This window comes from Oryzias latipes, chromosome 16 (genome assembly GCF_002234675.1).
Source record: "Oryzias latipes chromosome 16, ASM223467v1".
Lineage (NCBI taxonomy): Eukaryota > Metazoa > Chordata > Actinopteri > Beloniformes > Adrianichthyidae > Oryzias > Oryzias latipes.
The window spans coordinates 25940223-25959466 of NC_019874.2; the positions used below are offsets into that span (position 1 = coordinate 25940223).

The 19244-nt window shown below is 37.9% G+C and overlaps 1 protein-coding gene across 2 annotated transcripts in view; it reads left to right on the forward strand.

Annotated features, from left to right (window-relative positions):
• Positions 1-1290: 1290 nt before the first annotated feature.
• Positions 1291-19244, forward strand: part of bbs9 (Bardet-Biedl syndrome 9) — a 175618-nt gene continuing 157664 nt past the window's right edge. For both annotated transcript variants that reach the window (XM_004078331.4, XM_011485713.3), the window contains exons 1-8: positions 1291-1420; positions 2900-3016; positions 3172-3322; positions 4536-4600; positions 4713-4826; positions 10863-11037; positions 14869-14953; positions 15686-15869. In XM_004078331.4, the coding sequence (XP_004078379.2) occupies positions 2905-3016; positions 3172-3322; positions 4536-4600; positions 4713-4826; positions 10863-11037; positions 14869-14953; positions 15686-15869 (886 nt within the window). In that variant the 5' untranslated portion in view covers positions 1291-1420; positions 2900-2904. The remainder of the gene's footprint in view (positions 1421-2899; positions 3017-3171; positions 3323-4535; positions 4601-4712; positions 4827-10862; positions 11038-14868; positions 14954-15685; positions 15870-19244) is intronic.

The following is a 19244-nucleotide window of genomic DNA, read 5'->3' on the forward strand; positions in this document are numbered from 1 at the left end:
CAAAACCCCCCTTTTTTTTTTTTACCTTTGAATGAATAGTTATGTCATTTTCTATTGTTAGGCGTTACATTTTGGCATTTCAGTAACAAAAAATCTTTATCGCTGAGGGTCGTTGTTGTTTCTTAACCAACTTTGAACACTTTTATTTTGAAAACCGGAAGTTGTTTTTTCTTTCTTTTTCTTTCATTATTGAAATACAATCGTTACAAAGACATGCGCGTGCACACACACACACAAACGTATGCTTATGCAAAAATATATCAATCTTTCAGCATAAATTAAATTTCAATGGAATTAACAATCTGTACCCTAGATCAGTAACCATTCTGTAGCAAATTTACAAATGTCATAAGATTTGAGTTCTGACCATATTTCAATGAGGATAAATACAGTCTGACTTACTTTTTAAAGCACCGAAAATTCGGCCAATCTTTTTTCAAATTTTTTTATGAATACGACATTTTCCCAAAATCAGGAGGATGTTCACTTGTGTTGGTGTCTCTTTTGACAACTTACTGTTACAAAACAAAATATCTTCTTGTGTGAATTGTATGAGGTTAATTTTCTCACTAAGCCAGTTGTGAAAATCTTGCCAGAAGCTTTGGGTCACTGGACATGAAAAAAAAAAAAAATAGCTGTTGTGTTGTTTCTGAGGCTGTATGACAGAAATCACACGGATCAACCTCAAAGCCAAATCTACTCCTTAACGTCTCTGCTGATGGATAATAATTGTTTTTTTTTAAGCATTTCTTTAATCTTGGGGACTACGGGCCATTTCATGAATTTCCATTGTTGGGCATCCGATGTGACAGATGCGTCAGTTATTTTATATTTAACTTTTCTTTTAAAGTCCTGGTATCATTGACCTTTAAAGGGTTTGTTTAGATATTTATTATCACATTTTTTTCAGTAAGTTTTTTTTTCACCTATTACTAAAATTGGGTAGTTTAACTTGAACATTGGAAGACAATATTGCATTTTTTATCAAATAAAGCAATTGGAATTTCTCTGAAACTATAGAGTCAGGATTAGCTATAAAGTCTTTTCACCATTTTATTCTAAAAGTTCCAACCATTGATTCAGAATCAATTTTCTTCATACCTCCCAAATTATATTCCTTAATTAGTTTAGATTCTCTGATGTAATTGGTCTTATTTCTCCAAATAAATGTATAGATAAGTGAGTTAATTTTTTTTTATATTATTTGAGTTATCAACAAAAAAACTTACACCTCTTGACCAGGTGGGCAATACGAAACTCGGTTACCCATCAGCCGCTTCTCTTTTTCCGCTCATGCGCACAAGCGCATAGCTCCTCCGCTTAGCGTCAGTGTCATGACAACAGGACGATGGCTCCAAGAGGGTGAGAGATGTGATGTTTGTGTGAACGAAGTGGAACGAGGAAAAGCGGTTCTTTAACGGTGAGAAACCCACAAACAAAGACGGCTTTGTTGCATCGATAACGGACATAGAGTGGAGAAATTAGCAGCGGTGCTCCGGACGTGTTAGCTTTAACCCAGGAAACTTGGAGGGCTAGCCGTGTAGCCACAGCTAAGCTAAAGACAAGTTAAATCAGCTGGCTTGGTATTAGCTGCAGGTAAATCACCTGTTGCCACCCACGACGCCGCAGATCTCAAGTGTATTTTTTTCTTAGGTTACCACACAGAGGAAGATGAAAGCTTATAGGAAAAAGGGAATTTTAACCGTTAACCAGTAGAATTTGGTGTGTTTCTTTTGTTAGTGTAATAATGTTAAACGTTTAGCTGTTTTCACTTAATAATCTGCAGTGCTGTGACGATATTACTTCAACAGATATAATATTAAACATAAAGCAAAGTCATTCATTACATAATCCTTAAAATGACCATTTTGTCATTTAGAAACACATTAATCTGAAGCAAACTTGATTGATTTCTGGTGACTTATGACATGTTTTTTGTTTTAAGAAAGTAGTAATCTGATTACATAGACCTGCATTTCTATGTTTTGCAGTTTGTCTCAGAACTAAAGATGCAAATTCTGCTTTAAAATGGTCTTATTCAACACAAACCTTTGAGATTATTTAACGTTTCAACCTTTTTATTTGCTTTTTCAACCAATTTGATTTATTTCACTCACAGTAACTGGACTTGAATGCTCATTCAGATCTTTTAGGCCGTGTGCTGTAGATAGGAAGGATTCTTTCTCTCTGGATTAAGAGCCTGTTCCATCGGCTCAGCATTTAGCAAGGAGAAAAGCTGCTTGCCCCCACCCACTCCTCCCTCCTCTTCGACCTCCGAGCTCACACGCTCAATCCTGAGGTCATGTGACCTCCAGGCTCCTTTGCATTTGGCTGCAGTTTTCCTGCACACATCACCTGAAACTATAGTTTTCCATAATGTTCCTTTTAGAAGATGACTCTCAAGAATAACAATCAAAGGTTTTAGCTCTGAGGTCATCTAATGTTTTTTCTCTTATTCCTGATAACGTGTAGAAACGGAACAAAAGTATATATTTTTGTGAAAATATTAGTTTTCTTTAGGAGTTGCATGCTGTGCTATTTTCCAGGAAACAATACTGATCTGCTTCTCTGAACTTTGCTGAATAAAAATACTGTGTCACCATAGAAATGCCGTTTCTGACATCAGCGACCTGCAGTAATGTTATTAAAGTAATGATGAAGATGATGTTGCTTCTCCCTTATTGGCCCTATTGTTGTGTAATGAGTACCATTTGTTTTCCAAGCCTTTAAGTTTTTCTTTGAATTGTCACATCTGTTCATTTTGGCCAACAAGCTTCGCTCAACAAATGAAATAAATTGTGTGTTTTTCTGATGCAGTGAATTCTTTTTTTAAAATTGTCATAGAAAATGTCTTGTTTAAAAGCATGTTAAGAAAATGATGTCCAATGATTTTTTTCAGTCACCATGTCCCTGTTCAAAGCCCGTGACTGGTGGTCAGCGACTCTTGGCGAGGGGGAAGAGTTCGATCAGGGGTGCCTGTGTGTGGGTGATGTGGACAACAGTGGCACAGGTTATGGTCAGTATGTGATGAAAAGAAAATCACACAAACAGAAAAAAACTCTTGCATGTGTGTGTGTGGAATTTCATCCGTCATGCACTGTGTTGTTGTTGTTGTTGTATGTAGCAGCCGCCCTCCTAACAACAGTTGTTCTGTGTGATTGAACCCTGCAGACAAGGTGGTGGTGGGCAGCTACATGGGGATGCTGCGGATCTTCTTTCCACACGCCAATAAGTCGAGTGAAGGAGGCCCGGCTGACGCGCAGCTGCTGGAAGTCCAGCTTCAGAATGCCATCATCCAGGTGGAAGTGGGCAAGTTTCTCTCGTAAGTTAAGAAACAAAAGATTTTCAATACCTCTGCCATGTTTTTACCTGTACCTGTTTGGTCATGCAGAGGTCGACGCTGGAACATGTCTGTAATCATAGATCCTTTTAGATATATAACATATATAAATGCTTAATGCTTGATTGCTTCTCTTATCATTTTTGGCTACATTAGACGGATAAAAGCACACGAAAGGAATTTATAAAATTGATACATTTTGTACTAAGATGCTTTATATAAAATCTTTCATGTGTTTGAGACATTTCTTACAAAAGCCCATGTTTTAGATAATAACGATAAACAGTAGAAATCTGATAGGAAAAATGAAAACCACAAAATCATAGACGTCTTGACTGCCAACACATTGGGTTTGTACTTGTCTGAATGTCCTGCTGTGGAGCAAAGATGGCAAGCACGCTGAGAACCCTAAGGTGCTGCTGTGGCATCTTTTTACTGTCTGAATTATGGCGTCAGACCTGAATTTGACGACTTCAGTGTTTTCTTTAGAACCAGGGCTAAAAAGCTGCTTAAGGTGGAACACAAAGTTACGCTAAAGGTGTACTAACTAAAGAGCAATAGACTATCTGTCAGATATTTAGAAGTCAGATATGACAATGGAAATCGTACCACTAATAGGATTTCACCAATATGTTGTTTAAATTTGGTTGATAAATTTTTCAGGATGCCAAAATACAAAATGTTTTCTGACCTGGTCACTTGACTTAACATTTAAACATTTGATCATTTTAAAAAATTGACATTTTTGGATCCAACTTGTATTGTTTGCCGGAATACAGCAAAGATGACAATTGTTTCAGTTCTCATCCATTTGGTCGCAGTGAGATATCATCAGGTCATTTATATCTCACACCATTCGGTTTAAATGGACTGATGCTCGCCCAACCTGACATAACGGACATTTTCTATGTAAGCAAGGTCTTCAGTTAAATTCAAATCTGTATTAAAAAGGGGGAGGCTTGAATTGTAATCTCCTGAAATTCGCAGTCACCTTGTAAAGAAATGACTGTAAATTTTAAATGTCTCGTCATACGACCACATGCTTGTTTTCACGTTAATTCAAGAAACAGTTGATCTGGTAGCTGCACACATTTTTGACAATTTTTAAAGTAAAGTACCCGTTTCAGTGATCTTGAGAATTTGTCCTAATCCAGAGGTGACGGCTGTGTAACAGTAATACTTGATGTCTTATCAGATGCTCAGATCTTCTTCACTTGGCTGTTCTTCACCCCAGAAAACTGTCAGTTTACTGTATATCAGGTAACAAGAATATACATTAAGAAGTAAAAAACAAAACAAAAATCCAATGAGTGCTTTTTAAGAATTGTAAATATCAAAGCATGATAACATTTACATTTTCTGACACATTCAGGAACCGCAGGACACATCTATCATGGGGATCAGTACCAGCTCAAGCTGGTTTATGAGCACAACTTGCAGAGGACGGCCTGCAATATGACCTTTGGCACATTTGGAGGAGTTACAGGTAAGCACACTTTTCTTTGCCTCCTTTAAACACCTAAATTCATTTTTTTAACCCAAGGAGAAAAAAATCAAAAGGTTATGGCATCCAACTTCAGAATAAAAGCATCATCTCTGTTTTATCTTGACAAGCGTTTTTTAAAGTTGAGCTGAATTTGTTAGACTTTAATTATTATTTATATCAAAACTAAAAATAGTTAGTAATGAAGAAGAATTTTCACACAATTACTTTTTGAAATTAAACGCATGTGGAAATTGCATTATGTGAAATTGAATTTCCATTTATTTTAACTTGAAAAAGGAAACAAATGTATTTTTTTTATCACAGATTGCAAGATATGGTTATAAAACAAAACTACTTGATGTATTAAATTAATTAATGAAATGATTTAAACATTAAACATCCCATTTAATTAACATGAAAAAGGTTGGGTTTAAAAAAAGAAGAAATTCTGGCATAGTAAGGAGAAGTGTTAACACTTTCTCTAAGACAAATTAATTTAAAACCCCTCATGACTGTTTTTTATACAATTAATTTAAATGTAAAGTAGAAAGTTTGATTTGAGGTTTCTCACATGTGTGCATGCTGTGCATGTGGCGCGGCAACAGCGAGAATGGTCAGCGCCAGAAAAACACGTGAATATGTTTTTAAGAAAAGCAGAGCAGGAAAAAGGAGAAAAGGTCATGTAGCTGCTCTCACTGCAGTCAACTGGGCTCTTGGAAAAACCAAGTAGGGGAAAGCCCTCTAGAAGACATCATCCAAAAAAAACACACACAAACGTGCACACTGACACATGGGGAACCCCCTTTAAAGTGAGGAAAATGGCCTTTCCAAATAAAGGCCGTATTGTCGGCGTATGTGAGAAAGGGGAACTTGCCAGACTTTGTGGCCTGGCAGGATGGACCCATCATTAAATCCATGCTAGGAGAGTCTGTGCGTGTAAGTTCATAGAGATGTGTGTGCTTGATTGATAGAAAGCACAGTTTAGAGTCATTAAAACCAAAGCCTGAACTCTGTGCACGTGCAGGGTACAAACCACAAGCCAGTGAGTGTGGCTCTGTTTCCATGTGGTGGAAGGCTGAGCAGGTCTTGGAGATGTCAGATGAACTCTTACATGGACTTACTCCTTTGTGAGTCCAGATCAAGGTTTTCAAGCTCTCTATGCAAAGTCATCTAACTTTGAATGGAGTTTTAACCCTGAAAATTATTATTACCCATAAAAAGCCTAAGGAAATTCCTCACATTCATAATTTATCTCATTCTGTTCTGTTTTTCCTGGTTTGTCCACTAGATGGCAATGTAGGCTGCAGAATTGCCCTAATGGCATTAACTGAATGAATGGAGACCTGTTTTAAGTTCTTTAAGGGGAATTCCCTTTCTCCCTCCTTACAGCAGGGAGGTCATAGTTGGGCTTCAGAGTAGAGTGTGGATGAGTTGAACCAGTGGTGGAGCGGTCTGTCAGGACAGAACAAGACTGCAGAGCATTTTCCAGCTTTCAAGCGACACTGCTGCAGATGCATTGTATATGCCCCTAATCCCTCATATTTACAGCAAATAAAATAGTTTTTGTCATCGTCTGGGCTCATTATTCTTACATTTATAAGCAGGTAATCTGAATTAGAGAAAAAAAAACATGCAGGATATTCTGGTTTATATCGTTTTATGAGTCAGGCTGAGGGATTGGATCGTTTGAGAAAACATTTAGCTGCTTACAGATTCATTCAGCTCTTTTAAGATGAAATCGTCAGATTTCACACTTTGCCACAAAAGCTGTAGGTCCTGTGACCATCCCATAGTAATTTCAAAACTGCCTTATGACATGTGTTTTGGTTTTGCAAGTAGATTTGGAAATATACAAGATTTTGAACATTCATCTTTTTGACTGTTTCTCCCACTGTGATGTCATCTTTTTATTTGGAGGGGAGGGGGGGGGGGTTAGTCACCTTGTCAAAAATTCATTTTTACCTTGTACTAGGTGCACACAAACTTGTGAGTCTTTGAGTTTGTGGCGGGGTGAAATTTTTGCTCAAAGGCGCAGTCAGAAAGAAGAAATACAATGGGAGTCTGGTCCTTGCAGTCCAGGACTCCTGTGGGACATAAATGAATTCAGGACATCTGTGACAGCTTGCTGACTGTTTTGTGAGATGAATGGATTTGCTGGTACTTGTTTTGTAATGGCAACACCATTTTGCATTTTATTGTCAAGTTCAGAGGAGTTTTTCAGTTTTTGCTTCCCGAGCTTTTCGTAATTTATGAGAATAGAAAAGATGGCTCGTACAAATCTGAGCCCCAACTATCCTTGCAAAGGCAGCCACATCCGCATCACCAGCACATTTAGGTGTCTGAAAATATAAGCAGTTTGAAACCTGTCCTCCAGTACAGAGAGCCTTCTCTGTGTGTCTTTGTGGGAGTGTTTTTACAGGTTGTGTGATTGTGTGTATGCGGTGGTCTATAACAGAAGCCATTTAGCAGTGCTGTAGACACTGTAATAGCAGCTCTATACTAATACTGCTCTAATGGCTGAGCCGCCTCTGGGTTTGGGTCACGTTCAGGCCACACACGCTCGCACCCAGAGCGCGGACTGGTCCGCATAAGCTTTGGTCAGACGCATGCACATTCACCCACAGTCGGACAGAGACCCTGAAAAGCCCACATGCACTGACAGCCTCCTTTTCACAGAGTATCATGTTCTCACACGCAGATGTGAGGAGCTGCCCGCTGCAGCGAAGCGGCCAGCCTCTGTGCTTTGTTGGCCTTGTCTGTTTGTTCAACTTGTCTTCCTAATGACACTAATACAGGCCTGTTTCCTCTGCTGGCTCTGAGCAATGGTGCTCTTATTCTGGACTCCTGGACACCTTTACCCATGTTACCCCAGTCCAAGCACTATTGACTCACATTGTTTGTTTTAGGGCTATTTATAACATTCAGCTCTTAAAAAAAAGCATTTTATCAATATTGGAAAAATCAGCATTTTTTCATTTTATGTAAGGGATAGAATACTGGGCTGCCAATCAAGCTGAAAAGTGTATTTGTGTTGCAGGAAGCACACTTGCATGCAAATGTTAACTCCATGCAGGAAGGTTTTGCTGCTGTGATCATAAACTCAGCTGAAGACATTTCAGTCACTTTCTGTGCAACTGTGTTATGGATTTGTTCTGAATTATTACAAAAACTGATTTAAACTAATTGAAAACCATTATAATTTGTTGACACGATTTCAATTTCTCTTCCAAAATTCTTGAAGTTTAAACTTCTTAAAGTTTTAATCACATTTTTTCGAAAACCTAAAGTTCCTATGAGTTTTTTTCTTTGTGGACTTTATTGGATTTTGTCACTTTAAATAATATGTTACCTAAAGTCTTAAAGACCCACTTTGATAAAAATATGATAAAAAAATATTGTTTTCGTGTTTTAACATGTTTCTGTGGCATTTCCTGATGACGGAGAAGATATATTAAGAAAATTAAACTTAAAATTGCATTTCTTGCATTCCACCCTCTACTTTGAGTATTTCAATCAGGAGCATATAACAATATTATTTCAAAATGACTTATTTGGGGTGTAGAAAATATGCTGGGATTGCCACAAGCTCCCTGCTCCGATCCAATCTGATGCATTCACTTGTAGACAAATAGATCCATTTACATCTTTCTTTTCCTGGTCTTGGGTATCATCTGGCTCTAAACTGTACAGCTGTACACCCTCTGTTATTGCTCGCTGTTTTTTTGAACAGGTAATGTTAAGTTGGGGGTGTGAGAGGCTGTATACTTGGGGAGGGGAAGGGAGGGCAGGGTTGCTCCACATCAACAGTCCCGCCAACTCACGAGGTGAATTTCCAAAGAACTAGTGCTGCCCTGTGTACATTATGTCCTAAAAATGACGTTTTAAAATGATTGTGGCTAAAAAAAACATAATCATAATTGAACGAGCATTGGGAATACTTTAAAAATAGATGAAAAGATAATCAGAGTTGGTCATCAAACAGGCCGTGGTATTTTAAATGGAGATTAACCCAAGCAGGAAAAGAGGTTTCAGTACATCTAAATGGGCTGTGAGAAAGATGCTGTCATTTATTTAAGTTAGGTAAGTTAATACGAAGGGGAGAATTTCTCCTCTGCGAAATCAATAAAAGTCAGTTTAATTATCCAACTTCAACCTTTGTTTCAGCCACATGTGGCGGCAATGTAGAAAACCTATTTCTTGTAAAAAGCCACTATACAAGCGTTTATCGCTTTAACATACAGACTTGTGTTTTCACTGAGGAAGTACAGTATATGTGAGTCTGCAGCTCCAGCATCTAAATCTTTGGCGATAAAGCATGTGTTTGTGTGTGTGTGTGTTTGTGTGGCACCATAGGTGGCTGTCTTCCTGACCTCTAGTTGATGGCAGTGTGCGTTTTAACGGCGCATTGAGGCCTAATTATAGTTCTGCAGTCACATACTCCGCCACTTTATTGCCATGAATGTCTTTTGTGTTTGGGCCGAGCACGTCCTGTGTCAGGCCTTTCCTAATGCAGACACTGCTGTGCACGCACACTCAGGCTCAGGTGCTTGTCTGCTTGAAGGTGTTAATGGAGAAATCAGCGTCAGCCAGGAGAGACACACCTCAGAGCACAACGTGACATCATGGCTGAAACAAAACAGAAGGGATCGTTGGTCCTTTTGTTTGAATGGGAATTTTTGAGCTGCATGAGAGAGCTGTTCTAAATCACAATATGAACTGTTCCATTAGTTCCTGTTTTTACTGCATGTTTTCCTGGAGCCAGAACACAAAAAGGGAGTTGGGAGAGTTGCGTAAAGATCCATTGTTATGCTTTTTGCTTTGCTTTTTGACAATAGGCTTTAAAATGAAGCACTTAACAAGCCTTTTTTAGGTGTTTTTTTTGCTTGGCCTTGACAATTAAGTTTGCCAAAATGTGTCAAACCACTGATGGTCATCTCTGCAGTTCTTCATTTTTCATATTTTCCTGTCTATGTAAAATATCCTGGCTGTGTTCTAACCGGGATATGTGGATGTACCACATTCTTAAACACCTAGTTTTGCATTAAACAATAGCTACCATTTGTATAAAATACAAACCTTTTCATCTGCTCCAGATTGACAACAATTTGAATAAAGACTTAGAAATGCAATTTTAAGCTTCATTTCCATAATATATGTCCATCATCAGAAAAAAGAGAACATATTAAAAACACATTTTTATTTCGGAGTGGGTTTTTTAAAAGTACTTGGATGCCCATCTACCAACTTCAGAACTCTGTCACCTTCTTGGATGACAATTTCATAAGCAGTGAGTGATTAGTTTGTGCAGTCATGTGAAATGTCAGATCCTTGTTAGAATTGAGTTATGTCAAATGTATATGTATAATAACTGGCCATCAGTAGACATCAGAAAGTTTTCACCTTGCTTCATAAAGTACAAATCCACAGATTTATTAACAACAACTGATCCAGTGTAGCTGTGGTGTTGTTACTGCTGTTTACTTGGATAAGTGACGCTTGTGAAAACCCCTCAGGGCTTTTGATCTGACAGCAATCCTGGGCCGGTTATGTGTTCAATGATAAGCAAACAGGAAAAAAAACATTTACTGTTGTTCATAAATTGCAAACTCTCTTCAGATGGAATACTGTTGGTGCTTGATGATTCTACAGCAATCACTGTCAATCACTATATAAATATAAAGCATATTTTCTGATCCTATAAATCAAAGGCTGAACTTCTGTTTGCCTTTGTTAAATGATGAATTGTATTGGAGTCACTGGTCTAAAAACCAAAATATTCCCTGGTGAACTTTGGAACGCTTGAAGCTTGTTTACCCTGAGCACCAGGCACGATGGATGTAAATAATAGAGGACATCGAGAGGTAATCTTTCTGTAAGAAGCTTAAAGGTGTTGAACTTTCTTGTTTATACAAAACTTACTTTGTTGTCTTCTCTGAAACTGTGTTTGCAGCTTTTTATCACTTTGAAAAATATTGAAATCCAGCCAAAAATTAGACTCTGATGAAAGCATTTGTCTAATCGCCCTCTCTTGTTCAGATCACCACTACCTGTGCATCCAGTCCATGGACGGGATGCTGATGTTCTTCGAACAGGACAGCTACACCTTTGGCCGCTTCCTCCCTGGTTTTCTGCTGCCTGGTCCATTGGCCTACAACCCCAGAACAGACAGCTTCCTCACCGTGAGCTCAGCTCGGCAGCTGGAGAGCTACAAGTAGGTTTCTATTCCAGGTTCTACCAACTGAAAATGTACACAGAAGAGCTTAAAAGCAGGTCAAATGGAAGAAACAGGAGGAAAACGAGGAGTTCATCCTTTTGACTATGACAATATTGTGTCTTCTCGTGTCATTTAGATTTAGCTGCGCATTAAGTATGTATCTGTATGCAATATTTTTAAACGTTTGAATCAACAGAAATTCAAATAATTACAAATTCAAGTACTACCAAAATAAATAAACCAATAGAATAACTCAAGTACCTACAACCTTTCTGCAGGCAATTCCTGATTTGTGATAGTTTCTTTGCACATTCATGTAAAACTTTCACAAATTTGTACATCAAATTGGCATAAAAAATGTCTTTTTTCAAACATCTGATGATTTTTAACAAAAGCTGCTCACTTTATCTACTTTTCCAACAGACATTTACAACCAATAAATACCCTATTTATAAAGAAAAAAAAACATAGTGCTTCACAGAATGTGTTATCTAAAAATGAATAGAAATGGCAATCAAACAGAAAAATTTTAACAATAAAGCAAAAACAAAATATGTATATAGAGATGAACCAACTACAGAAGCAAAATAACTTTTTTTCAATTATATGTTTTACATAACTGCAGAATATTAAAGAGCCACTCCCAATGAAGATCGTGTTCTTAACATGTTCTTGTTGCAGTTTTCTCATAATGGAGGACATATAGAAAATAATTCAAGATTAAAGCTGTGTTTCTTAGTATGTCTTTATCCAAATCGTTTTGAATCAGGAGCAGATAAAAACCCGCTGTTTGAAAAGTTTATATTTGTGACGCAGCAAAGGAAATGGGCGGGCCATACACTCCCTGCCCCGCCCCTTTCTGATGCATCCACTTGCAGACAAACAGATCCATGTACGTCTTTGTTTCCCCATCTGAGCTGGCATCTGGCTCAAAACTGCAAGCTGAGAAGAGCTGAATTGCTTCAATATTTCTCGCCATTTTTGTTTCACTGGTAATGCTAGTTTGGAGTTGTAAGCTAGCTGGAGACCATGTAAACAAAGGAATCATAGGATTACAACAGAGGGTTACTTTCATGTCTACAGTCACAGAGGGGAATTTCCAATAAACTGCCGCACAGTTTCAAAAACAACAGGCATTTTGATTTTTACTAAAACCTGCATAATCATAATTAGAAGACCACTGGGAACGATTTTAGATTAGATAAAATATAGTTGTTGTGGGAATTTAATGGGCAGTACTTGACCAAAAGTGTGTCATAATGAAGCCTGTGATGGAGACCTAAACTCAGATGACCCACGAAATAAAGAGTATTTGATTACTTTAGTTTATGTGTAAAATCACAGACTTGTTTTTTTCATGGCACTTGGTCTGAGAGGAAAAAGTTCTTTCATGTGCACTTGACAACACTATCACAGTGTCCTTAAAAAAACTGATCCTCTGTGTTTCATTAAATCAGGTAACAGGGTGACTCAAGACTTAACTGCTTTACATCTAATGGCACATGACTGGCGGACTGTTCTGTCTCGCTCGGTTTATTTGGCTACATCGCCCTTCTCCCACCCTGAGGAACAAGAGCTTGATTTGGTTCCTGTGTATGTGGTGGCGTCAGCTTTCAGATTTTACTTTTTGTTTACATACGTCACTAAAAAAACCGACATGCATGCATAATTCTGCATGCCCATGTGCGTTTGGCGCTTAATTAGTACAATTGTTTGTGTTTTTAAAGGTATCCTCTTTCAAATTAATTAGAGGACTGTTTCCTCAATGTCAGGGTCTTGAACTCTGCATGATGACAAACACTGCTTATACGCACATAAATTACACTAATTCAACAGAGACTACAGAAAAACACACATAAATACACATGACTGTTTTTATTCTTATCCCACATCATTAGTAAAAGACCTAAATGGCATAGGAAACTGATCTAATAGTTGTGTTCTTGTGTTATGGTGAGTCTAATTCCCTCACTTGAGCAGATGTCTGCCTGGCGATCCACTTTAAAAGCTTTAAACCCATGACACATTTAATGTATATTTTAAGCCAGTTTTCCCCAGTAAATCGACATGCATGATGAAAAGATTTCATTATTGGCAGCCATCCATAAAGCTCATTAGGCTGCTCTGAAGTTCCAATGGAGGTCTAACCCAGTGGTTAAACTATCATGTATATATCATATTGCCAAAATCTCAGTTTAAAGGGTGACTTTACTGTTTTATATTTTGAGGATTTAGCAACATGATGCTGGAGAGAAGAATGTTAAAGTTAAAGTACCATTAGTTGTCACGCACCTAATTGTGTGAAAATTGTTCTCTGCATTTGACCCATCCCGTGGGGGAGCGGTCAGCTGCAGACACAGCATGCAGGAACCATTTGGTGGGTTTACCCCCTCAATCCAACCCCTTCATGCAGGGAGGCATTGGAGTTTTTGGAATAAATCAGATTTGGATTTGAACTCATAACCTTCCAGGGTCGGGGCAGACACTCCTCCACAGGGCCACTGAGCTGATAAATGTATTCCATTCACTCGAAACATTTAGGATTTTTGGAGCTTGTGGACTTTAATTTCCTTTTGATATCAGTTATTTATTTATTTTTTTACCGTCATATACATTTAAGCAAGTTTGAGTTTCATTTTTAGGTTTTTCTGTTCATTTGTCGACAACCTTTCCTCATTTATGAACAGAAAGTAAAAAAAAAAGTGAATAATTCTAAAATTTCCAGAGATAATAATGAATGAATTAGTACTTTGTGTTTGTTGAGTTTAAAAACAATATTTGTCAACCTTTAAAAAAAAAACAAGAAATGGAAATGTTGTGATGTGCATACAAGTGCACTCAACATTTTTCAGCTCTGATTTTGTATACGGTATGTATAAACCATCTGCTGCCAGCCAAATATTTACTGTGTCTGAGTGAGAAATCTGTGGAATGGTGATTTTGGTCTGAATGAAATATATTAAACCAGATATTTACAGGAAGATTAAGAATTAATATTAAATTATTTATCCATGTCAACCTGATGGTTGATGTAACTAATTTAGGGATCCAGTAATAACGCCATGCCAAAGTTGCAGTGATTATGGTCATTATGATTTAAGGTACAAGTCAGACGTGTCGGCTTTGATTAACAACAGTTTTGTGTCCCAAATACGCTCTGCAAAGTGAGACGACTGAGTGAATAAATCAGCAGTTATTTAATGTTTGGACTGTGGTTTGGACCTGGGCTGGGCTGGGTTTGGAATTTTCTGTTCATCCAGGTGTTAGCGAGGACAGATAAATTCCCGCTAAGCTGCTTCATCTGCCAGCCTCTTACTGGAAAGTGGCTGATGCTGTGGATGCCAAAGTCAACCGTCCACACATCAGTCCGTCCACGTTATTTTTGCCAGTAGCCGAAAGCCTGATGATTGAAACTGATAGACTGAAGTTCAGGAGCAAGGGCGGCCAATGAAGTGTTGACTGAGCTGACAGAAGTTGTAAATGAGAAGTTGAATAAATGGCAGTAGAAAAAATGTGTCCACATTGAATAACAGTGTTGGACTATAATAATTTAAAGGGAATAATCAATAAACATACAAATTGTATATTATGTTTGAGGAAAAACACAGCTACATTAACCCATGACTACACCTTTAGTGTATTTAGAAAGGTCTGGTCAAATAAAAAATGTTATATATTCCTTACATGTAATTTTGGATCTCCTATATTATTGTTCAGAACGTTCTGAACAGCAGCATTCTGATAGTATTTTACCAGATCAGGATTTTATTATTTGGCCCACAAACAACATGTCTGTCTTTATGGTGGCTTGTGTCTTTCTTCTTTTAGGTACGAAACTCTAACAGTTGCTTCAGATGCAGAGAGTCGTCAGGATGCCAACTTGCCCCTCAAAAGTGGAGGCAAAAGGCTGATGGTGAGTCCTACAGATGCATGCAGATGTGAAGAAATCTTTATTCAATTATTTATTTATTTAGTGTGAAGAAATCTTTATGTTACCTGTGGAAACTCTCTTCACTGACTAGCATGAGTCTCATTACAGGATACTTTAATTCATTAATCTTTATGTATCCCAGGAAAAGTCCCATTGAGATTACCTATCTCATTTCCAAGCTTTAGAGCAAAAGTTCAAACTTCCTCATCAGACCAGATTGTTTAAATTTCCTGCCCTTTTTTGTAAATGATTCCAGGTTGTGGTTGTACAGCACTGAAATGCCACCTTAGCTTCTGTGTGACCACTTGGTACAGTCAATAACAGTTGTTCTTGAAAATCTAAAGGGTAATGTCCAGCCGCTCTTGATATATTGTATTCACACAGGTATAAGGGGAGCAGACGGAAAACACTCTAAAAAATAAAAGTATGTCAGCAAGTACATGTAAGAGTCTCCAATACAAGCCAATCCCACAAGAGTGTAAAGTTCACAATGGTGTGCGCTGAATATGCAGGGGGGCATTTACCATTGTGTGACATCAAAGTCAATGCTGGGAAAAACTGGGATTTGTTTTTCCTGATCTCGTTCAATGACATCAGAGATCAATGATTAGTGTGTGAACATAGATGGCCATAGTTTTTCTATATTTCTTTCATATTTTATTGGTACTGTGCAAAGAGACAAATGACTAACACTAAATTTGTGTTTTTTCCCAGCCTGACTGGACATTTGTCCTGGGAGAACAGGCGCTGGACATCTGCGTTCCCTCCTTCTCCCACTCCTCTGCCTCCGTCCTCGTGCTGGGTGAGAGAAACCTTTTCTGCTTCGATGACAACGGACATATCCGATTCATGAAGAAGCTGGAATTCAACCCAAGCTGTTTCCTGCCCTATGCCTCAGGTAAAGAAGACACTGGCCTTTAAATATGCAGCTTAAAGGTGACCTCTACTTTGCGGGGGTACTGAAGGTCCATATGTGCTATTCTAGGAGATATTTTCAGCTCTGCTGCTGCACTTCTTATCTTCTTAGGGATTAAATACTGATTGACTGAGCAGTTGTAACGGATCAGTTTGGTGAGGGCTTTTCATCATAGTGTGAGCTTCAGATGCTTAACAATTATGATTAAAACATATCTGCTGCATACAGTTATAACTACAATTATCTTCTAAAAATTGGTTATTTAAATGAATCCATAAATTTATTTCCCTCAGTATGATTGATGGGATTTTTTTCAGGGGTTCTTAGGATGGTAAAAGTGCATTTTCCTGCAGAGACACAGTTCAGTTTTGGCATCACCAGTCAAAAGTGCTCAAAAGAGTTCAGAAGTTTCAAGCCACATGGTGGTTGTGAGTGGTAAAAAAAAAAAAAAAAAAAAAAAACGAGCCACAGGTTGGAAAATTATGAAAAGAGAAAGAAAGTTGGGCCCATAAAAGAGGTCAACTGAACATAACTCAAACGAAGATACTAAACGGCAAACAAAAGCTTTAACAGAATTCAACCGACTCAACAAGGAACCAGACAAAAATGACCTGAAGACGAGACACATCAAGGGGCTTATATAGTGGCTGATCAAACCATTGACACACCTGGGAGGGGAGACTACACAATACATTATTGTTTGACACAAACATAAAATTAAATCAGTTTAATAAAAGCTCACGTGTACTCAAAATAAGCTTAACAAATAATTAAATAAACAAAAAGCTTAAATAAACAATTCCAGTTCCCCTTCCGCCCGTCTCTGGTGGCCATCTCCTCCCACTGAGCTTCACCCTCTGCCACCTCTTTGGACCAGGAAGAGCTCCATAGGTAATCCACAGGAAGTAACTACAGATAACTCAAGACAGGGAAAATAAAGAAATTGACAAAACCTAATACAACAGAACAAGAGGAACTAAATGTGCGTGCTACATAAAGTTAGTCTTGCTGTGGTAAATAAATACTAAATAAAACAAATAGTGTGTGTGTGTATTAATGTTGCTGAAACTGAAAATAAAGCATGAACAGAATGTGGAGAGTGTGTAGCATTCAACTGTAGGTGGCCCGCACTTATTACTTATGACATTTGATTTCTAATCAAAAGGGACCACATTTAAAAGAAAAAGTAGAATTTGCTCCATTAGAATTTAAATACTCAAACTAATTCAGAGTTTTTATTTTTTATCATACCTTTACAGTCATGGCAACGTTTAAATCCATTCATCTTGGAGTGTGGTTCTGGGGAAATTTGTGAAATTCAGTATGGCCATAACCATACTTCTGAAAATAACTGTATAAAAATGCATAAAAATAAATCGTTTTGGGCAGTGGCACACCGCCACTTGACTGGCGAGGCAGGATGCTGCTTTTGGCAGAGACCGATGAAATAAATAGAGTTGCTCTGCCACATGCGTTGAAATAAAAAACTAAAGTCCACTGAGCTCTTTCCTTTTCCCGTGTTTCCTTCACATCCGTTCACTCTTAAGGAATAAAGTTTGGCTTGGATTGCATAATCCCTGTTGAAACACTAAAATCTGTTTAAGACAAATGTCTCTCAGCATCTACAGTGGGGAAAAACGTTTTAGCCAATTACAAAACCCAAACCCATAAATACACTTCAACTGTAAGGGACAATGTGAAAGAAACATCCTAGAAAAATCAAAATGTTATAGATTTTTTACTTCTTTAAGAAGCTCTTTTATTTTCCACATGCTACCTGTATTAATGGAACCTGTTTGAACTGGTTATCTGTATTAAACACACATCCGGTTCACACGCTTAAACAGTCAGACTAAGCTGTCCACCATGACGATGATCAAAGAGCTGTTGAAGGACACCCGGGACGAGATTTTCCCTTTCAACAAGACTGGGATCCATCTACAATGATCTACAATGAAGCAGCTTGATCAAAAGACAACAACTGTTGGAGCAAAGTATAAGAAATACAAGATCCCTGACTATCTCCCTCCAACTGGGGCTCCATGCAAGATCTTACCTGGAAGGGTACATGTCCATGGCTATGATGATTTAAACCAAGCCCATCTGGATGATCCAGAGGAGCACTTTGAGGAAGTTATGTGGTCAGATGAGACCAAACTGTAACAATGCCACTCATCGTGTTTGAAAGAAGAATGCTGAACATCATACCCATTGTGAAGTATGGCGGTGGAAGCATCATACATTGGGGATGCTTTTCTGCAAAAGGAATGGGACGATTAATCAGTGTTGAGAAAAGTATGAATGGGACCATGTGTGGTGAGATTTTGGGCAAAAAATCTGGCCAAAATATGAGTCAGAGTGTGTGCAAACCTAGTGAGAACGTTAAACCTCTGTTGTTCCCAACCAGGGTTACAGTACAACAGATTGAAGTTTGCTATTGACCAAACATAAAAAAAAAGAATTCTATAAATAAAAAATGAAACAATATAACTACCTTTTTACACTGTCCCTCACAGTTGAAGTGTAGAATCAATTACTGAGAAGGTTTTATTCCCACTGTAACTGTTGAACAGAACAAGTGCAATGTGTGTTCTAAAGTTAAGTGCCTTCTGTTTATTTATGACAGAGTCTTTTCTTTGTGTTACTGATAAATTGTTTGGCTTTAAGAAATAGAGGAGCAAAAATATTTAATCCACAGTAATAATGCAAAACTGTTAAAACAAAAGTTGTCTTTCACTTCACACAGCAGGACTTTTGAAATTCATTTACTGGTAGCTTAATCTTTGGGCAAGAAAGGAAAAATGAAAACAAAGAATAATAACAGGAGAATATTTGAGGACAAGGCTTCTATCTGTTCCAAGCCAAGAACAGAACATCTTAAAATTTCCTCTTGAAAGCTGTAAATAAACTGAAAATAAAAAATCTGATTCCACCGCTTCCATCACCTTCTGGAGCGCACTCCCATTTCAGCTTTAATCCATTCATAACTGCAGTTTGTTGGTTACACTCATATAGGCAGACACTGTGATTGGTTAAATTTCCATCCTGCAGGAAGAGAAGAACAGAGAGAAATTAAACGATTGGTTAGTGAAACAATAAAGAAGGCTATATGGAGGCTTATATGGAGGAAGGCAAGATGGACAATACAGAAATGGAGGAAAGAAAAACAAATTTGAGCATTTATCTACTGAGATAATTATAAGGCTTATGCTGAGATGCAAGGTGTGTGCTTGCGGTGATGTCCGTCAACTTCATGCACCTCCTTGCTGGCGGCTTTTACAATCTTTTATCTCTGCTTCTGCAGCAGTGGAAGCCTTAGGAATGTTTGTTTTGCGTGTGGCCGACACCTCAGATCTC